Here is a 21,067-nt window from a genome sequence, read left to right on the forward strand (position 1 = left end):
GGATGCCGGAAAAGAACCACTGATAAAATTCCAAAGGGCTGTGCTGGAACATAGAAGTCAAAAGCAGATAGAGCTTTTCTGATGAAATAACTTTCAAGTTAATTCAGAAATCCATTTGAGTCCTGTTGTTATAAGGTAATTCCATTACATAAGGGACATGTAGCATGGCTAAGAATGCATAATTAGGAATTACTAAAGTTAAAGGTGCAGGCTATGAAGCACCGACACTTCAAAGATCTTGACGTGTCGTGTCCGACACTTCCCGACACTCTCCGACACTCCAACACGCATTGTAGAAACTCAAAAAATGGTTCAAAGGTTGCATTGCGTTGCATTTTTAATTCCAACTAATAGATTCGTTAGATTACGATTATAATTTTATCGAGTTTAATATAAATATTTGGGATATCTTATGTTTCTTTGCAAAATTGATGGGTATTATAAGTTTAACTTCATTTTTTTGTTAAATTATTGAATATTAAATATAATATACACTACATAAATAAAAATTATTATTTAATATCACAACGTGTCCTAACGTGTCGAAATCTAACTGTTTTTAGAATTAACGTGTCGGGGTGTCGTATCATGTCGTGTCACGTGTCCCGTATCGGTATCAGTGCTACATAGGGTGCAGGTAGAGAGTAGAAGTGGCTAAACGCGCATATTTGCACAATAAATTGTCTGACATGTGTGCAAGATTTAAATTAGAAATATTCTGTTATAATGTATTCATCATTGTCAGCAAGAAGTAATTTAAAAATAAAAATAAAAAAATACAACGCTACACCTACTCCCTGAGCTTTTAGAAACATACGAGGACGAGGAAAGGAAAGAGGTGCAAAATGATGAATAATCCACTGCATGAGGACCAAAAGAAAAAAAAAAACCAAAATAAACAAATTTCTAACAAGTTACAAAGTAAGGTTGTGACAACAGCCACTTGGCACTTCAGTCTTGTTTTGCACGCGGTGATCTACCATGAACAAGGACAAAGCCACATGGCTTATGGTGCAAAAAAACTATGGACTAATAAACTACCAACAACAACAACAAAAACGATGGACTAATAAATGCATAAAAATTTGTATTTAAGTGAAGAGTTTGTCCATAAAGATTTGTAAAGTAACATTCTATATATATATATATATATATATATAACTAGAAGGGAAGAAGTAATTAGAGGATAAACATGTCACGTACGTGTATGAGATTCCATGAACTAGATTTTTTTTTAATAATAATAATTTAATAAAAAATAATATATATACCCTTACTGGAACTAAATGAAAATAGTAAATTAAAAGAAAAACAGAAACTAAATTATTCAGCAACAGCAGAAGTTTTTCGTCCCAAATTGAGCTTAAAAAAATAATATATACCCTTAATGGGAACTAAATAAATTAAATTAAAACAAAAATTACATGAAAAATGGAAATTAATTGAGAAACAAAAATTAAATTAGAAATTAGAAATTAGAAATGAAAACTAAATGAGTCAGCAATAACATAAGTTTTTCATTCCAAGCTGGGCTCAAAAAAATAATAGTATATATCCTCAATGAGAACTAAATGAAAAACGTAAACTAAATGAAAACGAAAATTATATGAAAAAGAAAAATTAATTGAAAAAATGCAAACTAAATGAGTCAGTTAGAAATAGCAGAAGTTTTTCACCCCAAGTTGGGCTCAAATAATAATAGTATATACCCTTAATGGAATTTTAATAGAAAAACGTAAATTAAATGAAAACAGAAACTTCATGAAAAAGGAAAATTAATTGAGAATTAGAAACGAAAACTAAATGAGTCAGCAATGATAGAAGTTTTTCATCCCAAATCGGGCTCAAAAAAATAATAGTATATATCATTAATGGGAACAAAATGAAAAACGAAAACTATATTTCAAACAAAAATTAATTGAGAAACGAAAACTAAATGAGAAACGAAAACTAAACGAGTGAGCAATAACATAAGCTTTTCATCCCCTGGTTGGACTCAAAATAATAATAGTATATACCTCAATGGGATTTTAATAGAAAAATGTAAACTACATGAAAACAAAAATTACATGACAAACAAAAATTAATTTAGAAGCGGAAACTACCTGAGTCAGTAATAGCAAAAGTTTTTCGTCCCAGTTGAGCTTAAAAAGTTAATGGTATATATCCTTAATGGGAACTAAATGAAAAACGTAAAATAAATGAAAATGGAAACCACATTTCAAATGAAAATTAAATGAGTGACATAAATTAAACGAGAAACGAAAATTATATGCAAATCAAAAATTAAATGAAAAACGAAAACATCTATCTAATGAGTCAAGCCCATATCATAAGCCCAACTTGTTGACTTAGTTGACTCATTAAATAGGATATCTGTTCACCGGCCAACCTTTGTGTTTAGATATATGCTGATATGACAACGAGATTTGTTTGTTTTATCTAACTTTGTGTATAAAATTGATTACATGGTTTAAATTGGATTCCTGTATCCATTTTTATGCGGGATCTTTATTTTTATTTTTTGATTATTTGTTATGCTAATGTGATTATTTTTTTCATTGCGATTGAGGAAAAAAAGTCTCTTTGTGGTCACTTCCTGCTGAATAATTGTTAGACTTCATGGGCGCAAATCGGTTAAGAAGTTCATTGCAACGAAAGGAAAACAAAAATAAAAAGTCTAAACCAATCCATTGACACATCAACTCCATTTCCAGTATTGAATTCGTTAGACTGTTCCATCAATCAGGCTTTGTCCCTTTCACATTGTTATTATAGTAGCAGTTCCACATTGTACTACGTCGCTTTTCAAGCAACATGCTTATTGTATTCAATTAAAAAATTATTTTATTATTTATTTATTGTTTTACTTTTAATCTAAACCCATAACATAAAAGGTTATTATTTTTATAGGAAAATAGTTCTCTTATGTCACATAAGATAATTGTCTTATATTATATATTCATAGAACCTTGTGCCCATATTTTCTTTTCTTTTTTATTTTTTTAAAAATTGTGGGCTCCATAATTTTGTTTCACCCACATGAGATACCTATCTTATGTGACATAAGATTAATAACTCCCTTATTTTTAATATGGTATGCAATGGAGTTTAGAGAGATATTATGTGATATAATATAATGTGTAACAAAATTCTAAAAATTTAACCACTTGTGTCTTCAAGTTTCATCTTCAATTTGAGATTTTTTATAAATCATTTGTCATCATCAAAATATGTATTCCATAATGCATAAGAGGTCTTTAACATGACGTGACACTTCTAAACCAGTGTTTCTAACACAACATATGGCAAATTTCTTATTAGCTAGTTTAATGCAACATAATGCTTATTATAATATGTTAGCCGTGACAGGCATAATATTTTCAAGATATAGTCTACAAAGCAGTCAGCAGGAGAGACTATAAGTCTATAACAGTATAACTATGCTGCAGGGTTTAAGTAAGATCTGGCTGTGCGACCATTTGCTCCCTTAGGGAAGAAGCCAGCCGGGACATGTTCATCACCACTCCCATACACTATCCTTAATATTTCCTCTGGAGTCCTTGCATACGAAAGTGAATCTTTGTCAGCAGCAAGCACGTTGCCTCGGACTTTGCCCTCAGCACCTTCTGATATAGGGACCACAAGACCTTCATCTTTCAATCCTTCATTTCCTAGCTTATTCCTAAGCATTGAGATGCGATTTGTGAACTCTGCCACACTCTTTGCATATGGCAGCACTATCGAGTCCCGATATTCATATAGCAATGCTCGAATAACTGCATCTTGGCCTGACTCTACTCCCACAAGACCAGCGACAAGCTGTACATACATACATACACACACATACACATTTGTCTTGTAACGCCAATTACAGGTACTTGTTAAGAATGTGACATTTTTTATTAAAATTTTTATCTTGAACCTTGCTAAATTCTTGGTAAATTAAGAAATTAAGAAAACAAAATCCTAAAATTCTTGGTAAATGAAGGTGATTTAGGGGCCTTACTTTCTTGTACGTGGTACCTTGCAAATTTGGAATGGTTCCAACGTACCCCGTGAGACCAACATAAGGAATCACGTAAGACGCAAGAAGGTAGTTAATGGAATTGGCATAGGGGTCAAAAGGCGGATGCAGAGGTTGCCCAAAGGCATTATCCATAACTCGAGCAAATGATTCCTTGCTTATATCAAGTAACGGCCTAGGAAATCCTTTTACTGTATTCTTTATGGCCCTGCAATATGGAGGATGCATGTTAACTCTACTTTAGAAGTCTTCCTTTTCCTTAATTAAGAGACACTGAAGCAAAATCCATCAAAATTATTTGGCTGTTTTGCTTTAAATGAGATACCAAATTCATTTCAAAAGTGAGAAACAAACATGTGCAAATTTCTCACTTTTTCCTAAAAGAAATTAGAAATGCAGAGATTAGAGAAGACCTCAAATGTCCAACTTCCTGCAAACCAAACTGTAAGATGACACCTTGAGTGAGGGGGTCCAGAAGGGCCATTTGGGCTCCAATGGGAGGGGGTCCTCCCTGGGCTAACTCTGGAGCATTAGCATCCAATCCAACACCCGTTGCACCATTCAAGAAGAACTCAGCCTCCAAAAATTCTAAATTTAGAGCAAATTCAATACGATCAACATCAGAATCTGTTATGTTGAGTTCCAAAGAGTAAGATTTTAGGGTGAAGAGAATTAGGGAGGTTAGCAAAACAGCAATGGAGAAAGTATGAAGTGCCATGTTTAAAGATGTGTCATCCAATGGCCGAATATTCACGTATATATATATATATACATAGGTGGTTTCGATTTAAATAGCTGCCACTTGTATCATTTAATAACTTTATATAAATTGTGTTTAAATTATGAGTTTCTCTTTTCTCATGTCACATGAGGTTGCATCTCTTGTGCCATAGACACAATAAGTGATGGGGCCCACCACTTGTTAAAAAAAAACAAAAAAGATTACACAGATTTCGATGTCTCACAATATAAGAAAGCTATCTCCTATCGCATGAGAAAATGATTTCCCTTAAATTATTAATTATAACTAACAATTATTAATTGTTAGGTAACTCATTGTAAATGTGGGTATCGTAAACTTTCAATTCGAAGAAGTTCTTCCACCGAAAAATTTATACCTGTATATACATAGGTGCTTGTGAACTTTCAATTCGAAGAAGTTCTTCCACCGAAAAATTTATTCAACCATTGAATAGCTGTATGAATCATACAAGCACGCCTAACGGTGAATATGTTTCTGCAAGAAACATACAGAAGAAATTATTATTTGGTTTATGCAGTTGCACAAGGAAATTCCAATCTGTTAAGATAATTAATATAACATAAGGGTCTAAGAAATAAATGTTTAGGGGACACAATAAATATTGAATATATAATAATTTAAAATAATTTTACTTTTCCCAATATAATATATAGATTTTAAAATTATCTCAATTAGCTTATGCTTTCGTATTTTTCATTGATTTTTTTTCTTATTAAAAGCTATATGGAAGAATTGTGAAATTTACATAGTAACCAACACTATACGTTAACATCTTGAGATAGAAAAGTTGAGAAATAGTGTGAAATAAATGTTCCTTTTATTACTAAGCACTGTTGTGTTATAATAAAGTTAATTTTGCGTATTTTGAACATTCATAAAGTTGTCTTGGGTTTATATGACTTGATTGAGGAAAGCTTTATTTGTGTTTTCTTTTAAATAAAAATCATTTTTTAATTAAAAAATCGTTGAAAATAGATAAAAAAATTTAAAGTAGAGTTTTTTTTTTTTCAAAGCTTATCTAAATATACCTTGATCAGATTGTAGTCAAGATTTCTTTTTTACTTTTCAGACTCTATATTTTTTAAGGTTTAATGTCTTTAATGTTTTAGGAGATAAATTATCTCCTACACATATATAAATTGTGTGGGATCATATTTTTTTTTATCTCTCTTCTCTTCATATGCCTCACACACTTTTATATGTGTGTAAAAAATAAATAATTTTATCTTCTATAACATAAAAAAATATCAAACTCATATTTTTATATATGAAATGATGTCATTTCTCCAATATTGAATAATCAAATGTAACTTATAATTTTGATTATATTAAAGAACAATGAATTCAAAATAAAAGGACGAAGGAGTAAATCTGTATTCATATATGACTACATTGTCAGTTATCTATATAGATTTATGTAATGGGTTTTATAAGAGTTATGTTGTAGGAAAAATGATTGTGTAATGTTATAGAGATTCGTTTTGCGTGCCTTAATTTTTTATTTATTTTTTTGTTTTAAAAAGTGTGAGCCCCACAAAATGTTATGAGTATAGAAAAGTTTGTTGTGTTATGTTAAAGGATAAAATGAAAACCTTATGTAATTCAATGAATCTGCAGAACTTTCTTTTGTATACCAAAAAAGCTATCTACCTAAATTTTTGTTTGTTTAAACAGTACAGAGACTAAAAAAAAAAAAAAAACTTAAACACACAAAAATAAAATAAAATCATGCATTAATAACAGAAGTTTGTATTAGTACGGGACCAAACACCCATTTACCCTTATAGAGCCGTCACCGATACAGGTTGCCACGTGGGAAAATCTTAACTTGGTTTAAGAAATTAGGTATGCTTGATTAATGGGCTGTTGGCAGAGTTTGGTGGCACCTAAGGATAATAATGTGGGGCATATAATATTAGGGATGCTTTAACAGTAAAATGGTCCTTTGATCCCACTTGCTATTACAGCTTTCAAAGAGTTAAAACTTGCAAATAGCGATGTAAATAGGTTAGATTAAGATAGATTTTAGCTTAAATAGATTAAGTTCGTGTAAAAACAAGTAGATTTGACCTGATTTATTAGTTAATGTAAGCCTCAAATTATAAGTTTGATCTGATCTATATTTAAAAAATAAAAACTTTGACTTAAGCCTATTAAACATTTAACAATTAAAAATTAAATAAAAAATATTATTTTATTATTTAAAATTATTAAAATGATAATTTTATTTATTTAAAATAAATAAATAATATGATTTAAGTCGGTATGTAGACTTATAGGTTAGACATGTACAAAAAAGCTTATAACTTGATTTTTGGATAGATTTTTAAAAAAAGATTAGGACTGTTCTATTTAACTATTTGTAATAGACTAGGTCTGGCCTAATATAGACTAGGCCATAGGCCTCTGTAGACCAATCTAATTTATTTACATCCCTACTTACAAATACTCTACTGATGTTATGAATTCAAATAGTGGAGAACGAAGGTTGGGCTAGGAAAGTATAATAATTGTAAAACTCGTGATATACTTATTTAGAATATTCAGACATGCATAAAAGAAATAATAATTAACTAATGTCATTGTCCTCTATGAAAATTTATGTTTTACAATATTTAAATAGTATATAAGCTTTTTATCAATATTAAAGAAATTCTTATTACCTATTTGGCTTAGCTTTTTTTAGCTTCCTTTTTCTTTAAAACGAGAGATTAAATCATTTTTTTTCTAAAAATTCTTAAAAAAAAGTTGTTGAAAAAAACAAATTTTTATTAAAATTTTTTTTTAACATATTTATATTTACAAATCGATATAATAATATATAAATATATTCCTTTCTGTTTTTTAAATATATTAAAAATAGTTTTTTCAAAAAAAAAAATTTGAAATTATCTTTTTTATTTTTAAACAATAATCTTGTTTTGTGATTATATAATGTTTAAGGTAATTTTGATTGAAATTGAAGTTTATATTAATTATTTTACCAAATGATTTATTTATAATCTGAGCTTTAAAGTAGTTTTTAAGCTAAAAAATTACTTTATCAAATAATTTTAATTTTATCTTTTCTGTTCTTATTTTTTACTTTAGCTTTTAAGTTAAAAAAATGTTAGGCCAAACAGGTTTTTGATAAAAACGAGTAAACAATCATTTATATAATTATAATTTTGGAATACTCATTAATATTTTATACTTGTTCATTTAAAAAAAATCACAGGAAATCTCCCACCCAAATTAACATGGCTCTACCCTTGGTTTCTTAAAAGGAAAAAAAAAAAAAAAAAACTGCTATAACAAGTAATAAAAATTTATAAAATAGTTCCTCAATTTATTTACATTTGAGTGCTTCATGGTATGAGATTTTCAAGTAATCTTTAATCAAAGTTTTGAGTGAGTGCATCAGCATCATCAACGAATCGTGCAAACTCCTCCCGCAGGGACAACCCCATCAGCAAAATGTATTGGGCCCGTAGCCCATATGGCCTTAGCCCAATTAAAATGAGTTGTCCTAATACTTGGGATACATATTTAGTAGCAACTATAGAAGAAAAACAGAGACCAGCAACCGATTGTAGTATACGCAGCCTTGCCAGAGAAACTGGCGCGAGAGGAGAGAAAAAAAGAGAGGGAAAAAAAAGAGTTTTTAATATTTAATGACAATTGGAGTGAGCGAAAATTTTAGAGAAATGATCTCATCTAATACTTCATATCCAATTTAGGCGTTTTCAGATTCCATCTAATGTTTTTGAATTCTTCTAATGTTATTTCTACTCATTATCTTACGTCTTCATTATCTAAACGATCTCCAACAATTTTTTTTTTTTTCCCTAACTTATTTTAATGTACAAGACACAGTCCATGCTGATGCTGCCATGTTCAATGTCAAGCGGAGCCTTCAACAAAAATATCCCATGGCACATTATTGACATTTGAAAACCCAATTGAGCATTAAACTCCAAAATCCTAGATGCTATTGTCAGCCTATAAATGCAACCGCAATTATCATTATTATATTCTTCGATAAATAAAAAAATAAAAAAATAAAAAAATTGATGTTTATCTATGGCCGACATTAAAGTGATTAAAGATCTGCATGGGTCGAACCGAACCGATTTTTTTGAAAAATCAAACTGAATTGGTTTAAATGGTTCGGTTCAGTGAAAAATATATCAGTTCAGAACCGATTTGAAACCGGATCGGGTCAATCCTCCTTTGAAAAGAAAAAAAATTAAAATTTTAAAAAATAAAGTTATAAAAATTCGGTTTGAAAACGGTTCGGTTCAAAATGGTTCGTTTCTTAAACTGGTTTTAAAAACCGGTTCGGATCTTAAACTGGTTCTAAAAGTCGGTTCAGTTCATAAATTGGTTCTTTAAAAACCGGTTCGGTTCATGAACTGATTTTTAAAAACTAATTATTTTAAGGGACAGTTCAATTCGGTTCATGGTTCGATTTAATTTTTTTATTATTTTAAGCAGCCTAAAAATGATCCACAATGAAAATGATGCAATAACGAGGATGGGAAGTAATGATGAAATGACTTATGATCAGGAAGTGCTAGGTATGCAATAGGTTAGGGATTGGGTAAAGCCTAAGCCTATGTTGTTATTATTTTTTTTACCAAGCCCGAGTCCTTCGCTCATATTCGATTTTAATTTTTCTATCTTATTTTGCCATTGTTTGATTTCATTTTGGACTTGGGTTAAAAAATTTGGACTTCGCTCAAATTTCACGATTTGTATCTCCTATAATTAATGACTTTTAAGGAAACACGTTTTTTAATTTCTTTTAAATTAATAATAAGCTTTCAAGTTTGCCTTTTCAAAGAAATATGTATAGGAAATTATGTTTTTAGTTTTTTTTTTTTGGTAGATAGATGTTTTGATGAAAAAATAGTTAAAAGATAATTCTAAAAGTAAATAAAAATAAATGGACATTTTAATTATGCCATAAAACTAATAAATTTTAATTTTTTTTAATTATAAAATAAAGTTATGATTGAAATGGATTAATTGTTATATATATTACGAGAGAAAATGTAGAGCTCCCGGCCCTTTGATCCCGCAAAAGAGAAAAAAGTAGAGAGAGAAAGAGGAGAGAGAGAAGAAAAAAAAAAAAAAAAGACCAGGGAATAAAATTCTCCAAATTACAAGTTATTAATAAATTATAATTTAGCCCTTCCCCCCCCCCCCCCCCCCCCCCCCCCACCCCCCCCCCCCCCCCCCCAATTTTAGAGTTGAAATAACCGTGCAAGTATCACACAAACACCAAAAAGTTATCTTCAAAGTTTAATACTTTTCAAACAACCCTTTAACTACATTACAATGACATTAATATATTTTAGTTTTTAAACCTTCCTTGATGTTTTTCCTACCATATGAGTTTAGTCTTCTATCAAAATCTTTGCTAATTCTTGCAAACATTAAATAGGCTTAACATATCCTCAGTATAAAAGAATAATGCCCCTGAACCAAAATAATAATAATAATAATATTAATAATAATAATAATATTAATAATAATAACAGTTTCAAATCCACACATTTGCACTCACATTATTAATAGTTTTTATTATTTAATTACAATTAATTTCATTTTTTTTAATATAACCTATACTCTAATTCTGTCTAACTCTAAAAAATTTAAATCAAGAATTTGTCGGAAATGGCTTATACTTTACATATTGATGATGATTTTTATTGACGAAATCAGCAGAAAAGGCAAATAGAGTTAGAGTTTGGACTTGGCAGTGCTGTGATTGTGAGCCTATGACATGTTGTAAATTTTTTTACTTAATAATTTAAGCTTGAGCCCACAAATAGTTACTATTAAAAAATTTTAAATCATATTTATATTTTTTTATAAACTAAATGATTTATAATAAGCAAGTGAATATAATATAAACAAGTTGGACGTAATCTATATGAGATGAACTTAGATAAATTAGTATGTGAAATCTTTTCTTTATTTCTCTTTTTTATTTTTCGATTTGTGTGTACGTCCATTCAACCGAATTTTCGATATAAAAATGCATAAAATCCATCCCATCTAGAGACCGTTTGGTAAGAAAGGGAGCACCTTTAACTGTTTGGTGACTTTGGTCCCAACATAAAATACATTAGTGACACCAAATATATTTTAATGTTTTGTCGCATATTTCAGGTATTATAAAACCTGAATTCGGCTGAAGTACTGCAGAAGGCCTCAAAAGTTATCTATTGCTTTAATGTTCAAGCTCCTCCAATAAACACCAAGAGCATATAGGTCAATAGAAAGCCCTTCATAGGCCTAGGCATAAACACCAATCCACCATCACCTTTTCTTTGTTACACAAAGCACAAGCAATAATGACTTTAGTAACAGAAGAGCTGAAGGCCAGAGCAGAGGTGTATTATGGAGACCAAGTTTGCAGGGAGAAGTTCGCTATGTTGCTTGCAGAAATAGGCCTCCCAGATGGGTTATTAACCATTCAGGACATTGAGGAATGTGGGTATGTGAAAGACATAGGCTTTGTTTGGCTCAAGCTCCAGAAGAAGGAGGAATACAGGTTTGATAACATACTTGTTTGCTATGATTCAATAATTACAGCATATGTGGAGCCAAACAAGATCAAGAATCTTACTGGGGTTAAGGCTAGGGACTTCTTGATTTGGTTCACCTTGAGTGAGATTTATGTCAAGGGCCCTCCTGATGGATCTGTCATCACCTTCAAGTCTTTGGTTGGCTTGTCTATGTCTTTTCCCGTGTCATTGTTCACAGCAGGGAAAGAAGCCATGGAAGAACCAAAGGAAGAGAAGCCGTGGAGGATCATCAAACTGTAATTAGCACAAATAAATTAATAATTAATTAATTAATAAAATAAAATAATATTGTATTTGTATATGATTATGATGGATTATTCATCAGATTATTGCTGATGTAATGCACTTGTATATATGTAATGATTTATTGCTTATAGCTATCAAAAATTAGTGGACCTCTATAAAAGATGACGTACAAGAAAAAGAATATGCTAAGCGATTTTTTGTTACAATGAGAATATGCTTACAGCTGCTCATTGTCTCTTTCCAAATTCTTCACTTATCTTGTTGGAAGAGAAGTTTGTGCCTTCCTTTTGCATGGCATACGTGAGACGAGCGTATGGGTCACCGCAAGAGTCGTGTTTCTGTTTGAAAGGAACATTTACGATGCAGACGCCAAGTTAGTGACAAGGTAAAGTTTGTGGTTCAATCAATCACACCCATAGCCATGAGCATTTCTAATTAACAAATAACAATGGACCAAAAGGGCATCTGATTTTGTCAAGTGCGTTTTCTTTTCTATCTTTCTTCTTTAAAAGGGAAATTAGACACAATAAATGCTGCTTTATCGTTAATATAATCTTTTGTTCATTATTATTTTGTGTCATAGTAATTTTTTGCTTCCTATTGAAGATACTGACTTTAATGGCCACACCAAAAGAGGGAACCCACTAACGCCTTCATCTTTACAAAATGGAATTTGTCCCACTAAGCCATGCTTTTGAAATTGGTAGCATAACAATAAAATTTTAAGTGGAGATGCTATCCATCATGACTTTATAAGAGAGGAAACATATTTTAACTTGACGAGGGAACATATCTAAGGAATTAAATATACGCAAAAATAAAAAAGGCTTTTTGGTGCGACACCCTTACTTAGGTCACACACATACTTTCTTTTTGAATGGTTTATATTATTATCTAACACACTCTTCACGCAAAAGTCTTTTAGGCTTGAAGCGTAGATTATTGTATAGGCCTAATTTTTGATTTACCTTATGCTATGTTTATTTAATTTCACAAGTGAGAGGAAGTGAAGATCAAACTCGTGACATTGTAACCAAGGAAATTCTGATACCATGTAAAGAACTACTTCAACCCCGAAAACCTTAAGATGTAAGGTGATGACTTTTTTAATAGCTTATAATATTCTCTAACATTTGATTTAAGGTCCTCTGGATTTACTAACACCAAATCATCGTAGATATACGTATAAGCGTAATGTCAGTAAGATCTCTCTCTCGGAACTGGGTTGCAATTATCATGGGGATAGCCAATGCCAACATACCCTAAAAATTGACATATTACATTTTTTCAACTCTGCTAAATGGGATCACATTCAACATATGCAAAAAATTAAAGTCTCTTGTTTCGGATGTTTGGGTCAGTGATGGCAGAAAGCACCCCGAGAGAAGAGCAAGGTGGCAGGAAGAAAATCAAGTAATTCACTCATTATCAGGGCTTCAACCCTGTAAAGAAACCAACCTGGTAGAAGAAATGAGCAACTGGATCAGGTACTGAGTAAACCACAATGCAATAAATTCAGTCAAAAACTGATAATATAGCTCAAATTCAATAAATGGACGGCACAACAAATCTCATAAACTATCAGTGGGTTAAAATTATGAATACTTAACAGCCTATGACTACAATATTTTGTCTCAAATTCTGTTCAAGCATAAGCTTTAAATACTACAGAAAAATTCCGAATGCATTTGACGTTTCAAATGATGTCTGCAACTGTCGAGTTCATTCATAATGATCTGATAATTTGATAGAAATTGGGAAACGGTAAATTATCATTCATCAGGATTCATGTGGGGGAAAAAAAATCTTGAAAGACTGGAAAAGCAAAGCCATAAGCATGAATTTTCCAATACAAAGCTAGGAGAAAAGGAGGAATGTGAAAGTAGACATACTACTTACATTGTAGACAAATATCTCAGTTAATAGAGGGAGATTATTTGCTACCTTTAAATGAAGACATGTTCAAGGAGATGCTGATGGAACCACAGCATCATATCACAGCCTTAATAAGAAATCCACTTTCACAAAAATAGCATTTAAAATGTAGGAATTAATTAGCAGGACTCAGCACACAAGTAGCTAAAAGCTTAAAAAGCGGGCGTTGCTAGGACATAGTGAGATCATTACTAGGTAACATAAGTCAATGAAGATTAATGAGTCATACCAGAGGAAATGATACCACGTTAAAAGACTATTTTGGCCAAACTCACAAATCAAAAGATATGTTGTAGTCATACTCATACCAAAGAAGCAAGTACCCATCTTCCATCAATCCATTCTTGATGAGCCTCAAAAGACAGTGTTAAAATTCTTTTTTTGTTGAGGTTACAAGGAATTGAACACAACACCCTACACTACACACAATCCTAACACACACACCCCACACCACTAGGCTAACCCTAGTGGTGACAGTGTTAAAATTCTAGCTCCTCATTTGTAAGGCAAAAAGTAAACCCTATACTTGAGGCCACAAAGAGCATTGAATACCTGATCAAGCCACCATTCATCATTGTACCAAGCATCAACCCTTTCATGCAGTGCAAAAAGGTGAAGATGATTGACCTCTGGAGAATATGGACTGACATGTGAAGCATCTGCTTCCTCTTTCAGTTACTCGGTTGAGTCATCTGATTTTAGAGTCAAATACTCCACCCAGTACATGCCATTCTCTAAAAGGCCAACAATGATTGACAGTGTACTAGTCACCTTTGCAGCCTTCTTCATCTTTTCTGATTTCCACCTTTGCACCTTTACGGAAATGTTGCACAAATTGGTTTCGGTGTCCTTGGTCTTTGTCATTAGATCACTATGCTTCTATGTCAGCTCACTAGACTTCCCATATTCCAAGGTTAATTTATTTCAGTGGAGATTCTTGGATTTTGACATCTCATCTTGATAGGAATTAGGATCCTATCTAAAGGAAAAGTTGAAAGAAAGATAGAAACAACCAAAGCTGAGTTTATTCTTTAATGCCTCTAGTTACATCAAAGACCACTGTTATTCCATTACAATACTAACTATAACAAACTCTGTAACTGACAATCTAACAATACTAACTAATTAGCTACTTTTCTACTCTCCCTAACACAACTCCAAACTTCTTTTCATGCTCAATTAACTTTTGATATTTTAAAATGGCATATATTGTGAGATACATTTCAGCATTGCCCGCATAAACAGCGTAAAAGTATAAGAGAATTAAGGAAGAAACGAATTACGCTTTTGCATATAATATTAAATCTAATTTTCCTATACCCTGGAAACATTACAGCAAAAATTCCTTGAAACACAACTACACAAACAACTTTAAATTAAGTGAAAACCATGAACAGGTCTCGAGTAAAGTGAGATGCCAATCCTTGGTTCTAAGAAGTTCAATCGCCATATCATGTAATCATTGGATTGATATCTCAAGTTTCAGATTATGGTAGAAGAAAAACTCTTCGTGAGAATACCAATTTATCATCTAAAGTCACAAGATACAGATGCTCAAAACAATTAAATCTGAGAGAGAGAAAAACTTGAGGATTTTGACAAGTGTTGGTGTTAAGTTTAACCACCCCTAAATTAATTCTGCATCCCCCAAATAATAATAAATAAATAAGAAAGAAAATGCATACCTTTCGATTTTGAGGGATAAGCCATTAGGCATTAGCCATGGTGAAGGCGCAGGTAACACTGGCGACGGGTGAAATGTGAATCACAACGAGTTTGGGTTTCTTCCCCCCCAATTTACATTTATTTTATTCATTTTTGTAGTTCATATAAGAGAATGTATTATAGCTCCTGAATAATATATAACTGAATTGGCAAAATTAAAATAAAATATTATTATTTTAATAAATAATTACGAATACATAAATATTTTGAAACTATCTTGCACTCATTCACGTCCAAATTTTGCGTGACTATTCATGCTCAAATTAGGCGTGACTCTCAATCATCTGGTGTTGACACGTGACAAAAAAAAGTCAACTTACGAACCGTAAAACTTTGTAAAGCCGTAACTTTTGACTCGGATATCCGAATGAGGTAATTCATTTTTTGATTCCACATAACTTTTCGAGATCTGCGCAATGAAATCTCATTTGATATATTTTATCTCTCACAAACACAATTCAAATTTGCAATAATTGTATTATATAGTGTATTACCAAAAAAAATTTAAAAAAGTATTATTAATAATAAAAACGAATAAGTTGCCGTTTTGAACCTAATTAAGAAATTATTTGCACTTATTCAAGCCCAATAATGGTAATATAACATTAAATTCAAAATTTAAATAACCTCCAATAAGTTGATTGCATTTTGTATTTAATAAGAGTTGATTGTGTTTTGTATTTAATAGGAGCTGATTGCGTTATAATTTTATGAGTTGGTTATAGATTGTCGCCAATTCAAATAAATTTGCTGGAGGTTATTTGAATTTTTAATTTAATGTTATAGGAGTTGATTACGTTTTGTATTTAATATGAACTAATTGCGTTTTGTATTTAATAGGAACTGATTGTGTTTTGTATTTAATAGGAAATTTGGTGTCATCTTATTTATAGATGAGTTAATCCACTTTGGTGCCATCTTTATAATATTATTGTTGCAAATTTGAATTGTGTTTGTGAGAGGTAAAATATATCAAATGAGATGTCATGGCGTAGATCTCGAAAAGTTATGTGAAATAAAAAAAGAATTACCTCATTTGGATACCCGAGTCAAAAGTTATGGCCTTATAATTTTTTACGGTTAAACTATTAATCTTTTGTGCCACGTGTCAACACCAGACGAGTCACGCCTAATTTAGGCGTGAATACCTTGGGAGTCACTCCTGACTTGGGCGTGAATAGTCACGCCTGATTTGGACGTGAATGACTATAATAAATTCAAAAATAATATTCAAACTGCAATTTATTCGTAATTATTTATTAAAATAATAATATTTTAATTTTTCTTGCCAAATTGGCCTGAAAGAAACACCTCAGTGGGGTCCCTTATTCAACAGTCACACGCTCTGAGTAATTCTCTTTGGAATTATTCATTTAAAAATGACGTAGATATTAGATTATTTGCGCATAATTTTTGTTTGCTGCATTTATTCGTTCGAAGGCTAGCTTGATGCTGAGTGGTTTGCAGCACAACCTCGTTAGTTGTGACTTGTGTGGGGTTGTTTTTCTACCCAAACCTTTATCACCATGTATTTGCCCATAAATGCATGGCGTAGCTTCACTTTGTTCAAAAATATATTTAGTACTACTGATATAATGATGACTAGATATTTTTTTATTAAATATGAAAAAAAAATAACATGTTTACACTATTTTTACTTTTATGATTATTATTTTTTATATCTTATTTTTTCCTTTTTGGTAAGGAAATACATATCCCCATTGCACCCAAAATGTGCTCCACTTTGTGACACTTACGGGGCGTTTGATACGCGGAATTTTGAGGAATTTCCGGGAAACTGAATTTTTTTAAATTTTAAATTTTCAAATATTATCGTAAACTGAATGCAAAAATCATATTTTTGAAAATCGAGATTCCCGGACACGTAAAAATTTCTCCTGTACCAACCCCTAATGATAAATTGTTATTTGGGCACATTTATTGATATAATATATTTTTAAATTTTTTTTCATCTAATTAATAAAATTTAAAAATTACTTACCAAAATAATATAATTTAATTGTGCAAGTCTCATCAAAAAAACTATTAAGAACCTTGAGGTTACCACCCCAAAAGCTAGCTCAAGGGGTGGGAGTGACCAAGGTCTTATAAACTTCACATTAGTTGCTCATACAACCAATGTGAGACTATATTTCTCAACACGCCCCCTTGGTATCAGAGCGTTCGAAATCTCACCGCCTCCTACTTACTTTGTAGTGGAATTTCCACATGTAGGTGGACTTATATATTATCCACCCTTCAAGCCCAGTGAGCTCTCGTGTGAGGGGGCGTGTTGAGAAATATAGTCTCACATTGATTGTATGAACGACTAATGTGAGGTTTATAAGACCTTAGACACTCTCATCCTTTGAGCTAGCTTTTGGAGTGGTGACCTCAAGGTTCTTAAGAAGAATCATGATAACATGTGTCATCATCAAAGTGAGAAAAGTTACGGTGGTAACCATATGGTTTTTGTCTAAATGTGGAAAAAAAAAGGTTCACTCTTCTCATTTCTTTCAATTATATTTTTATTATGTTCCTAATTTTTTTTCACAATTAGTAAAAAGGAGCACCTAAAGGAGGTAATGATACAAGTCATCATGTGGGACTCGCGTTGTCAAATTTAATCAAATTATATCACTTTAATTTAATATTATTCAAATAAAAAAGAAAAAAAATTCGATGCATGCTCATTAATTTATGTAAAATGTGTTAAATAATAATAGGGAAAAAAAGTTTCTGATGTTACTTTAGATAACTTTATCTAATGTTCATCGAAACGACGTCGTTTTGGGTTGAAAAATTAAAAAATTAGAGTGATAAAGACAATTAAAATCCTGAAATAAATTAAAATTACAAAAATACTATGATTTCCGTCCCAAAACGACGTCATTTTGATGAACATTAGATAAAGTTATCTAAAATAACATCAGAAAAAATAAACCCTAAATAATATCATAAATCAATTTGCGAAGATCTTCCACCTAAACAATATATATTCTAACTAGTTTTAACCGTTCAAGTAGTTATTTAAATAACTCTGCTGAATAATCAATAATTACCCTGGATGATTATTTAAATGGGGGCGTTTGGTTTGGGAGAAAAAAACTTTACGAAGAAAATAGAATTATTAGGAATATTATGGAAAACTGATTTTAGTAGGAAAGTTTGAAAAAAGTTATTTGGTACTCTGAAATATTACCGGAGAAATTGGGTTAAATTTTGTAAACGTATATTTGGTTGAAGGTAGAATATTGATGGAAAAATTGATTAAAAATATTAAAATACCCCATTTTTAAAGTTTTTGAATGTGAATTACCGTTGTGTAAAGTTGTGTTGGACATTTGTCTAAAGTTTGAATCTGTGTTGCCATTTATCCAGTTAAATATAAAATATCACTTCCAAGTTGTCTTTCTCAACAGTGACTTGACTTCAATTTTAACAAGCATTTCTAAAACGTTATGCAAATATCAAAGTTGGGGAAATATTTCAAATCTCTCTACTAAATATGGACTACATACTTTGCCAAAGTCCAATGCATGGGAGAATATTTAAAAAGCCTCAATCAAACGCCCTCTGAGTGTAAAAATAGTTTCTAGGGTCTTTTAAGTATCAAATATCCTACATTATATATAGAATCCGTTTAAATGGACATGTGGTTTGGGTACTTGCATGATCCAATTTTTTTTTTTTTTTTTTTTTTTTTGTAAACTGCATGATCCACTTTTATATATTAAGGACAAAATATACACATTTCATACATTTTGTATTTTTTTAGTATAACCTGGAGGTATCCTCATTCAACCTCCTCCGGTCACCTTGTTCTCAGAGTATGGCCCAAAGGCTACCCCTCATTGAAACAACGGATGCATTGAGCTTTGCTATAGGAGGAAGGATGAGATTAATCCCCCTTCGAGGACAGAGACACGTTCTCTGGCCCCTAAAGATTTTTCAAGGATTTGCTTGAGACAGAGTTTGAATCCCTGACCTAAGCAAATCCTTGGAAGCAAATATTTGTATTTTTTTTTTCAAGTCCCCTGAATTGTAACATGTGAACAAGGATAATATGCGTGTAAAATTAATGTTTTTTAATAAAAAAGTTCAAAAATTCCTTATGATTTTGCTTTGAATCACTTACATTTTTTAGCCTTTTCTATAAGTGTTATAAATTCTCAACATATTTGTTATTTTTTGTTATTCTTTTTATCCTCAATCTATTTTCTTATTCTAATAAGTGTTAAATAGACATATTAACTTAATTTCTAAGTGTGTTAAGGATGAGTTTGAATGAAAGAAACCATAGGGGATAAATAATTAAAAAAAAGCATAGGTGTGTAAGTGATTAAGGAAAAACAATAGAGAGATTTTTGAATTTGTTGAGATATATAATCCCACATTGGTTATGTGAGCAACTAATGTGGAGTTTATAAGGCCTTGGGCACTCTCACCCTTTGAGCTAGCTTTTGGGGTGGTGTATCCCAAAGTTCTTTACATGGTATCAGAGCCTCGTGTCCCGAGTTCAAACCTCGCCGCCTCCCACTTTCTCTTGTGAAATTTCCTAGCACAGATAGGCTGGGCCTATTGCATCATCCAATCTTCAAGCCCAATGGGCTCTCGTGTGAGGGAGCGTGTTGAGATATATAGTCCCACATTAATTAATGTGGCCTTTATAAGGCCTTGGACACTCTCACCCTTTGAGCTAGCTTTTGGAGTGGTGTATCACAAGGTTCTTTACAGAATTTTTTCCGTTTTTAATTAAAAGTCTTACGATTATTTATTTATATTTTTTTAAACAAATTATTGAATTTATCAGTGTTAAGAAACCTGGACCGACCCGGGAACCGGTAAAGCGGTCATATAACCGGTCCGGTTGAAGCAACGGACCGGTCATGCATCAGAACCGGTGTGACCCGGTCCGACCTGGTCGGTTTTCATGAAAACCGGTGACCCGGCCCGGTCCCAAAAAAAAAAATCATAATGGACGTATTTGAATATTTTTTTGCTTATTGACTTATATAAGTTATGAACCTACAACACTAATATTATCTCAATTATGCACTGTGCAAAAAAATTGATTTGATTTATTGTTAAAGATATAGTTTTTTGAACCTAAAGCCCCGTATCACGATCATTATATTTTTGTTTGATCTTTTATTGAATAATAATATGTGATTTATTATTTTTTATATTAAAATATTTGAAATTTTTATCATTTTTTTTAGATATCTAAGTATGTTTATAATATTTTAATATAAATTATAAAAACTACATCTAATTACCGGTTCATGCGGTTAAATCAGTGACTCATTAGTTAAACCAATGATCCAGTAAACCAATAACCAGGCCAATTTTAATAACATTGAAATTTATAATGCCCGGGATCGACAGCTTCTTAACTAGCTAGGCATAAAGATACAAACCATGTGTGGTGGTTTCATAACAATCTGACAGATTATTTAGTGCCTAAAAAACTCGTCCCTCTCTTACAAGAATCTAAAAAAAAGACAATTAAGCAACGCTAATTTTAATAATAATGGCAATACTGAGGAGAATAAATTTTTAATAGAATACCATAAAATTTAACATGAAAAACTACTTTCAAGAGAATAAAAAATCATTATTGATGAGAGGTTTGGATAATTTGTATTAGATTATATTTATATGTTGAATTCCATCCAAAGAAAGAGAATAAAAATTCACAGGACCTGATTCAAAAATTATTACACTATAAAAGTAACGGATATATATTCCAATACCAATATGATCAACAAAACACCATAATCATTAGCGATG

At 31.3% G+C, this 21,067-nt stretch overlaps 2 protein-coding genes across 2 annotated transcripts; one reads left to right on the plus strand and one right to left on the minus strand.

Moving 5' to 3' along the window:
* Positions 1-3,441: 3,441 nt before the first annotated feature.
* Positions 3,442-4,745, minus strand: LOC133301415 (ferritin-like catalase Nec2). The gene is made up of 3 exons (XM_061501037.1): positions 4,441-4,745; positions 4,010-4,235; positions 3,442-3,822 (listed from the first exon to the last, which is right to left on the minus strand). The coding sequence occupies exons 1-3, from the start codon at positions 4,743-4,745 to the stop codon at positions 3,442-3,444; spliced, it is 912 nt and encodes a 303-aa protein (XP_061357021.1).
* Positions 4,746-10,924: 6,179 nt separating this feature from the next.
* LOC133301433 (uncharacterized) lies at positions 10,925-11,729 on the plus strand. The gene has a single exon (XM_061501059.1). The coding sequence runs from the start codon at positions 11,135-11,137 to the stop codon at positions 11,606-11,608; it is 474 nt and encodes a 157-aa protein (XP_061357043.1). The 5' UTR covers positions 10,925-11,134; the 3' UTR covers positions 11,609-11,729.
* Positions 11,730-21,067: the final 9,338 nt, after the last annotated feature.

The sequence above is a fragment of the Gastrolobium bilobum genome, unplaced genomic scaffold (genome assembly GCF_033153095.1).
Source record: "Gastrolobium bilobum isolate Gb01-03AN ecotype WA unplaced genomic scaffold, APGP_CSIRO_Gbil_v1 utg18327, whole genome shotgun sequence".
Taxonomy (NCBI): Eukaryota; Viridiplantae; Streptophyta; class Magnoliopsida; order Fabales; family Fabaceae; genus Gastrolobium; species Gastrolobium bilobum.

What these genes read in the sequence shown, in the direction of transcription:
- LOC133301415 (XM_061501037.1), bottom strand. Translation starts at nt 4,745, where the DNA reads ATGGCACTTCATACTTTCTCCATTGCTGTTTTGCTAACCTCCCTAATT. An exon ending in CAGGAAGTTGGACATTTGAG is followed by an intron (nt 4,236 to 4,440) that starts GTCTTCTCTAAT and finishes TCCATATTGCAG; the next exon opens with GGCCATAAAGAATACAGTAA. An exon ending in AAGGTACCACGTACAAGAAA is followed by an intron (nt 3,823 to 4,009) that starts GTAAGGCCCCTA and finishes ATGTATGTACAG; the next exon opens with CTTGTCGCTGGTCTTGTGGG.
- LOC133301433 (XM_061501059.1), top strand. Translation starts at nt 11,135, where the DNA reads ATGACTTTAGTAACAGAAGAGCTGAAGGCCAGAGCAGAGGTGTATTAT.